We start from the raw sequence: 8,586 nt of genomic DNA, 5'->3' as shown, positions 1-8,586 counted from the left end.
AATTATTTAATTTAGTATTGTTCTCCATCACTAAAATTGAAACTCTCATAGTCTCATTTATTAACTTTTAGTTCAAACCATTTGGGGTATCAAATCCATCGAATATTTGATGGTTATTTTTATAAATTTATGGTAATAATTCTGTTTTTTTTTTCACCATTAATTTAATATGATTTAGGGGTCAGTTCTGACATCAAATAGTTTCAATTCCCTTCTGATCGCAATTGCGGAGTATCGAATCATATGGTAATAATTCTTTAGTTTTCCTTTTCTTTCTTTTTTTAACCTAAAGAGTGTATGGATAATGTTTGTTAGTACGAAGACCAATTGTTAAATGATTCTTTTTCATTTGACTAATTAGTTTCTCTCTCTCATCATGCCTTGGTCTTCATATCTAATTTCCATGATTTCTGCATTGTGCACTTTCGTTTCTTAATCTTATCCACACTAGTAGTATCTGATGTGTATCATATGTTAGAACAAATGCACCCAATTTCTATGGTCACACGATGCCTAGGATAACTTAGTGCTACAAAAAAAAAAAGCGGATGGATTGAAATGTAAAAATTACACATGTGTATCGGGAAGCTAACAAATGTGCGGATGCATTAGCAAATATTGGATGTAATTTTAATCATGAAATAATTTTTTACGAGGCTTGTCCAGTGGAGATTAGGACTATATTGTTAGCTGATCAATTAGGGATTACCACCCCTAGATTAATTGTTATTTAGTTTTTGTGTTTGCTGGGCTTTAGCCCTCTTTTCTATCAAAAAAAAAAAAAACTTAGTGCTACAAAACATAGTAAAGGTAGGCATTAGGCAAGTTATCATTAAGAGAAAACATATAACTTAAAGGGAGCATAACACTTCCCATTCACAAATCAAGTTATCATTAAGTAATGTCTCCCACATTTGGGAAAGGCCCTAGCCTAAACCCCTAATTAACTAGACATCATATCATATACTAGAATCAAAGAGATGCTCCATTTCCCACCTTCCTCTCCAAGGCCCTAACAAACCAATCCACTCATGACTGAATTATTTGATTCTATAACTTATTTATCCTCTACACTATATATAAAAGTAGAAAAATAATGAAATCTTGATCCTACTGGGAAGGGGACAACACAACTCAACCTCATGCTTTTACAACGATTGACATTAATGTTTATTTTTGTTACAATGTTATAAGTACAAAGTTTTCAATATCTTTATGGGTGGCGAATCACCATTAGAGAATCTATTAGGCATATGTGATGGATTGTTACGAATCTTCTACACACACAGAAGTACGAGATTGAACGTCCAGTTGTTTTGCTTAAGAATTCAAAATCTCTAATTTACCACTTGGACATTGTTGGTGGAATGACATTATTGTTGGTCCATTGAATATAATATTTGCCATATTTTTTGACAAAAACATATTTGCCAATTAGTCACTACTATTTTAAGGGTTTTTTTCTTCTTATATAACAAAACATTAACTCAATGTCTATTCTTATTTTTGCTACAAAAATTTATGTAATTTCTTTAACACCACTATATATAGATAGATTGGTAGATTATGATGACAAGGGAAAGTAGCATTCTTGCTTCATTCATATTAAGTAAAAACATTCATTAAACAAGTAGTAAGCAGTGACAAACTGCTATAACATATAGAGAAAAGAAAGGGGAAAAAAAAAACAAAGAAAATTAAAATAGTCAATTGTCCTTAAAACTCATGAAAAGCCAGGACAATCTTTACATGACACACTTAATTGAAATTGATGAAATCGTCCCTAACACATTATGAATATTGCTTTCTTTATTTGTTCATTAGTGCAGCCCTTGACATCAAACGCTTCTCAGATACCTAATCAATTCAAATAACATCTCATTAGATGAAGGTTCATACAAATATAAAATAACATGTGTAAAATCAAAATAAATAAATAAATCTTAACCATATTGGTGAATTAAGGTCAATATTAATATGGACCTTTAAAAAATTGTCCAAAGATGGACCATTACCATTTTTAATATAAAAAAAAGTGAATAAATATAATGTTTTATTAAAATTTACTAAAAATAGAAAGATGGGAAAAAAAATTGGTTTATTGAGATACTTACATTCTCTATCTTAGCTTGATTGTTGGTCTCCAACATGAGTCCAAAATGAATATGAGGAAAATGTGCCCACTAAAAAAATTAAAATAATTTCAAGTTATTATAAATAATTAAATATATTTGCCATTCAAAAAAAATTACATATATTAATATATATTTCCTAAAGTAATTAATTAAATTAATTAATAATTTTAATATTAATTACGTACGTTCTTGGCAGCAGTACTAAAAGCTTCTCTGTGACTAATATCAGGATTATTAGCCTTAATCCTCTGAATTTCTTCCCTGCATATATATAACAAAAAATGGTTTAATTTGAAGTTGGCAATGGTAATTGAATTATATATGAAGTACTAAAATATTGTTTACTTTATGAACTGGTTATAAGCAGAAGGTACTCGCTGCCTCTTCTCGGGAGCTGGAAAAAGAAAATAACAACTCATTCATCAGATCATGAATAGGCTATAGCTAGGTTCCATTAATGAATAATATAGGGAGTGTATAGTAAAATACTACTACTACTCACGGCGGTTAACAACCCTTTCTTGAGTGGTTGGTGGTGGTGCAGTAGTAGTGCGCATTGCAATCCTATCGTTGCTGTATTTGGAACCTGATCCAGCTGCAGTTCTAATCCTATACTCTGGATTAATATTCATGCCCTGCTGACTAGGTGCCTGCATATTCAAATCATCAATTTTCTTTTTTTCTTTACATAGACTACATTTTTTATTACATAGACTAGACTAGTGTAAAGGAGTAGATAATTTTTCACTTCTACATAAATTTTAGCTATCGAAAATACTAGTGTCGGACGGCACGATGGGAGTTTGAACCTCGATTCCTTCACTTTGTGTGTGTGAGTTTTTGATGATTTTGTCATTTCGTTTAATAATAATAATAATTTCTAATGTAAATTTTTTATCAATAATACACTAATAAGTGTCTTAACGCATATGTTAATTTTTCCCTTATAATAATAATAATAATAATAATAATAATAATAATTTTTCAAGTCTTTTATTTATAAAAGATATGAATTAATAAAATAGATGTACTCCATTATAAGTTGTTTTGGTTTTATTTCAGACAAATTAAGGTAGATAATTAATTTTGTATAGGAAAAAGCAATAATGAGTTACATATTATCCTTTATTAATGGTATTGAAATAAATTAAAAAATTAAAAGAAAAGAGATTAATAAATAGTAGTTAAAGATTTATTAGAAAAAATAACTAATATTGTCCTTACAAAAAAAAACTAATATTGTAAAACAGTTTATAATTTGGAATTTTTTTTTCTCCAAAACAACTTATAATTTGAAATTGAGTGGGTATATTATTATATAAAAAATAAAAACCAATACATTAAACATTTTATTTTTAACAGAAGTAAAAAACAGTAATAAACCTGACCAAAAAAAAGGCAGTAATTTATTTCTTGATAAGTGGAAATACTAGATGAGAGCTAGTGCTCTTTATTTCTTCTTCTTCTTCATCAATGCTATGTTGAGAGAGAAAAAGAAAGCAAAATTAAAGCAGCAGCTTTAAAATCACTGAGCATTGTATGACAAGAATACAACAACTAACAATAATAATCTGAATGAATGAATCAAAGTACACAAAACCAGTTGAAATCAATTGAAGGTCTTAGATTTTAGGGATCTACACCAAACAAAAATACTCCACCACTTTTTTAAAAAATTAATTATAAAATAATCTCTCACATCACACTACACACACAACACAAGGTAGGGGTTGTTTCTGAAAAGAAATCATTAAACCAACATGTAAACTTTGCTACACATCAAATCAAATCAATCAATCTTGAAGGTAATACCCAAAAGTATTTCTTGAAAAACATTTTGAGTATATTGAGTTAAGACAGTTTCTGACGAGTCTATGAAAAAGTGGTAAAAGAAAAGGGCATAGCATAGATAGGTTTATGTTTATGGCGGCTTGCAGTTGCAAGTTTAGCTACCCACCTAGGGCTCATCAGGTTAAAAAAATTCTACTCCCAAACATGCTTTTGAAATAAATCGATTCTGCATAAACCTAGCTTCTAGCTCCCAAAAGCCAAACCAAAGATGTTTCGATTTACTCAAAAAAGAATAAAATAAATTTCCATAAACCCTAGCTAGGGCCTAGGATAGGATAGATAGGATCCAGAAATCAAAGAAGCCTAGTGATATAGGTCTATTTAGTATTTAATTATTTGACAACTGTTTTTTTACTTTTGAGTTAGTTATTAATGTGTGTTAATTACTGTAGAAGATGATTTTCACCTGAACATCTTGCCATGACAGTGACTGAAACGCGGCGGCCATGTTCACAGACCATAGATTTGTGCAGTGACCACATCGAACGGTCACTATGTCAAACAAGCTACTGCATGGAACACTCACCTGCATCATATGTTATATCAAGTCAAATCAATATTTATGTATTTATGTGTTAGATTCATCTCTTCATACAAAGGCAAAATAATCATCTTGCTATGATGCTGAGTTCGGACTATTCGGACGATTTTTGTCATAACGGTTAACATATTTTACCCTGTGCACCAATAAATAATTTTAATTTTGCTTATAAAAAAAATTATATTATGTGTTAATTATAGATCATTAATTATTTCTCATTTCATTACTTCTTACATGCATACTATAATAAAAGAATTTGCGGCCGAACTCTGAATTATCAGACTTCTTTCTTTGAGAATCAGATGGTTAATATGAAGGAAAAAAAAAACAAAAATAAAAAACCAAGATCACATAATGTTTTCATGCTTCTTATGACCTTATCTTGAAAAAAGAAAATAATAATAATAAGATCAATTTTTAAGAAATGAGGTTTATCTTTAGAAAGAAAATTAAAAGGTGCAATATAGTGATCAAGGTTTTCTTCCTTAATTGTTAAAAACCATGAAAATTAAGAAATTAAGCAAGATATAATTTAGGTCATAGTAGTAGCCAAGAAGTAGAAAATAAAGGGTAGAGAAGAGAAGAAGAGTTGTCATATCTAACAGTGTTAAATTTTTTATCATTTAGTGTTTTGTTTTGGCATTATGAAGATGACACAAAACACTACACATCTATGATCTATCTATCACAGTGGTAAGTACAATCAACCACACCTTCACTTTGCCCTTTCATTCCATACCTTGTTATTGTTAAGCTAAGAAAGAGAAACAAAATACATGTGACTACATGATTGTGTGTGTGTGACCTTAATTGTTGAGAGTTTTATATGACTTTTTTCTTTGACTGAAAAAGAAGGAAAAAAGAAAAGTCCATGGAGATTGAGACTTGACTGTAAGAAAAAACTAACAAGCCCAGAAAGTGAAGAATTATAAAAATATATATATATATATTATCATACATCAAAAGTGCAAACATAAACATAACATAACATAACATGCTTTCTTTTTCAGGATCTGAATGAATTCCTTTATACTAAGGACAAAGAAAAACAAACAATTAAAGACCAAAAAATAAGTGATTAATTAATTAAATAATATATGTAGCTAGCATGCAAGAGATGAAAAAGCAGATCCAATTAAGTAAATGAAATAAAAGATATTATAATAATAATATATACCGCAAGAACAATATTGCAAAAGTTGCAAGGGATGTAGCAAAGTTGCTCAGCAGGTGCAACATCTATGCTGCAGTTTGACATGTCTCTAGCTAGATACAAAGAAGAAAAGAGAAGATAGAAGAAAGAGATGAGATGAGATAATTGAAACAAATATCTTTCTTTCTTTCAAAATCTCAAGTTGGTTTGTGTATATTTATAAGGTAGGTTGGATATGAGAACAGTAAATAATAGAAGAGGGAAGGGGTGTATATATAGAAAATTAGGGTAGAAACTAGAAAGAACTTGATGAAGGGGTTTGTTTGGAATCCAAAGGAACAGTTGTATTAGAAAGAGGAAGAGAGAAGAGAATTAATAGGTTAAGGCAATGTGTTATGAGAAAAAAAAGTAGTTTTATTTTAAAAGTGCTTACAGCACAGTAGGGGAATGCTGGGACCGGGAATGGAAATTAAAGTGATTTTTAGTTCATATTGGATGGAACACCATATTTCAGTGGACAATTATTTCTGAAACATTATTACTTTCAATTAAAATATCATCATTTTAAAATATAAATAAATTTTAATTTTCGTGTAACTGCATAGACTAATATCTAAAGATGAGTATGATCATAGTAGGCAAGAAAACCCTTTTTCAACGTTATATTATGTTCCTATAGAAGATTAGGTTCGAACTCAAAAGAATAATTAGGTTTTGTTGTGCTAATTTAGCATAATGTGGCGTTGGGTGTTTACAAATTTCAAATGAAGTGTCGGTTTTGATTTTATTCAATGGTGTTCCGGTTATATTCAGCGCCTTTTTATTTGTAGTTCCGTTTTTTCCAGTTTCTTGTTTATCTTATACAGAAATCGGTTATTATTAATAATATATCTTATGAATGTTTAGTATGCAATTGGTAGATATTGATAGAATTAAATTCTACTATTGAAAGTGTTCTTATGAATGTTTATGCGCCCTCTTGCACTTTTTATGAGTGGAAGGTTTTTTTTTTTGACAGAATGAATGGAAGGTTAAAGTAGATAAGTTAATATATTTTTCCATTTCAAAAATAAAATGGTGGAACATTTCTTATATGTGCTTGATTAGTTAGGGGTAAAGTCGGGAAACAATAATCACACTGTTACACACAGTAATTGATATCTATCATTCGATAAAAAGATCAACGATTGTGATTAATAATGTTGAAAAGACACAGTGTTAATATAAATTGTCTGATCTCACATTGACGGCTGAGATCAAAAATAGTGTGAAACTGTATGATTTTGCTACTCAAGTCGGCCTTTCTCTCAAGGAGTGCCCTAACTTTATCTTCTTTTTTTTTTATTATTATTATTATTTTATGCTTTTCTTGTATTTTGGTTGTAGTTTTTCTTAAGTATAGATATTTTTTGTATGTTATTGTTCTCTTTGTAATTCGGTTTACCCATTTCTTTCTGTTTCCCGTAAGCCTAATTCATTGTAACCAAAAAATGTAAGGCTAATTCATTATATTTTTATTTTGTTTTTCTTTGTTGTAGATTTGAGTTCGGAACAATAACTTTTATCATTAAAAAATGGGTTTTTGCCGAGACAAATTTCTAAGATACTATTAGAGTCTCTCCACGATCAGCTGGGTCGCCTACTGCCGGGTATTCGAACGGGCCATCCACCATTTATATCCGCGTTCCAAGCCCAATAGCGTTGAAAACGATGGGGTGTATTAAGAAATCTCACATCGGTTGAGAGATGACCTGACTAAGTATTTATAAATTAGAGGCAATCGTCACCTTATAAGCCGGTTTTGTAGGATGAGTTAGGCCCAAATGAATTCTAAGAAAATTACCACTATCATTTCTAAGAATGGTGGTGTGGAACTTTTCAAAAGAAAAAAAGATGAAGAATGGTGTGTGGAAGTGTTGGCTGTAATTTTCTCTTAGTTTAACAACCTATGTATCGGTGATGCCTGTTTTAGTGCACGCTCTAGTTTCTTAGTTTTGATGCCTCTATTTTCTTTGAGTGTGTTTTTATGGATCACGATATACTGCAGTAATTAAATAACACATTTATATGCACTAGTAGGTTTCATCCATTTCAAATTGTTCGGTTCATATTACATCTTAATAAAATTAGTACAAGTCAATCTTAACCATTAATATTAGATCGGATTATCCTAATTAAAAATAACATGAAAACTGTGGGTGTGCTTTCATCCTCTTGTTCACTTTTGTTTCTCTCCTTCTTTTGGGTGTCAAATAGCTTGGGGCAGATTGCCTACCTTTTAGACGAGAGTCCTTAATATAAAAAAAAAATAATAATAAATAATATTTGTGAATCTATCAAAATTTTACACATCAACAATGCACCATTACATATTTTTTTAAAAAAAATGTATCGAAGAATTCACCTTTTTATTATTACCTTTTCTTTTACAAAAGAATCTACCAATATACACCTAGGACTTTTTTTATAAAAAAAAGAAGTTAATCAATAAGAAAAAGTTATGTGTACAAGGCAGGGGCGTCTCCGAGTTTTAGGAGGCTCTGTGCAAAATATAAAAGTGGCCCCTTAATAAAAAAAATAAAAAAATTATCGATTTAAATTGCATATAATATAAAAAAAAAACATTCTTGTAAACATATAAATTAATTATCAATATTAAACCTTACATTAAATTAAATGGAACAAGAAATACAAAATAATTATCTTTGAATATAACGTCAAAAAGAAACATCATAATCTAAGATTAAATGTTATGCAAAGATTAAAATGGACTAGAACTATATTTACGAGTATAGATAACTAATATATTGATACTCATGATATTTATGAACATTAACAATATATAACTATTATTTTAGGGTCTAAAAATTAATCTATTAATATACATATAATATTTTATAGGTATA

The 8,586-nt window shown here is 29.5% G+C and overlaps 1 protein-coding gene across 1 annotated transcript; it reads right to left on the bottom strand.

Annotated features, from left to right (window-relative positions):
- Positions 1-1,503: 1,503 nt before the first annotated feature.
- Positions 1,504-6,113, bottom strand: LOC123921721 (axial regulator YABBY 5). The gene is made up of 7 exons (XM_045974374.1): positions 5,705-6,113; positions 4,393-4,512; positions 2,638-2,785; positions 2,481-2,529; positions 2,321-2,396; positions 2,115-2,183; positions 1,504-1,857 (listed from the first exon to the last, which is right to left on the bottom strand). The coding sequence occupies exons 1-7, from the start codon at positions 5,783-5,785 to the stop codon at positions 1,810-1,812; spliced, it is 591 nt and encodes a 196-aa protein (XP_045830330.1). The 5' UTR covers positions 5,786-6,113; the 3' UTR covers positions 1,504-1,809.
- Between the last annotated feature and the right edge of the window lie 2,473 nt (positions 6,114-8,586).

This window comes from Trifolium pratense, linkage group LG4, assembly GCF_020283565.1.
Source record: "Trifolium pratense cultivar HEN17-A07 linkage group LG4, ARS_RC_1.1, whole genome shotgun sequence".
Lineage (NCBI taxonomy): Eukaryota > Viridiplantae > Streptophyta > Magnoliopsida > Fabales > Fabaceae > Trifolium > Trifolium pratense.
The sequence above is the reverse complement of the archived record's forward strand: the minus strand, read 5'-3'. Positions and strand labels throughout refer to the sequence as shown.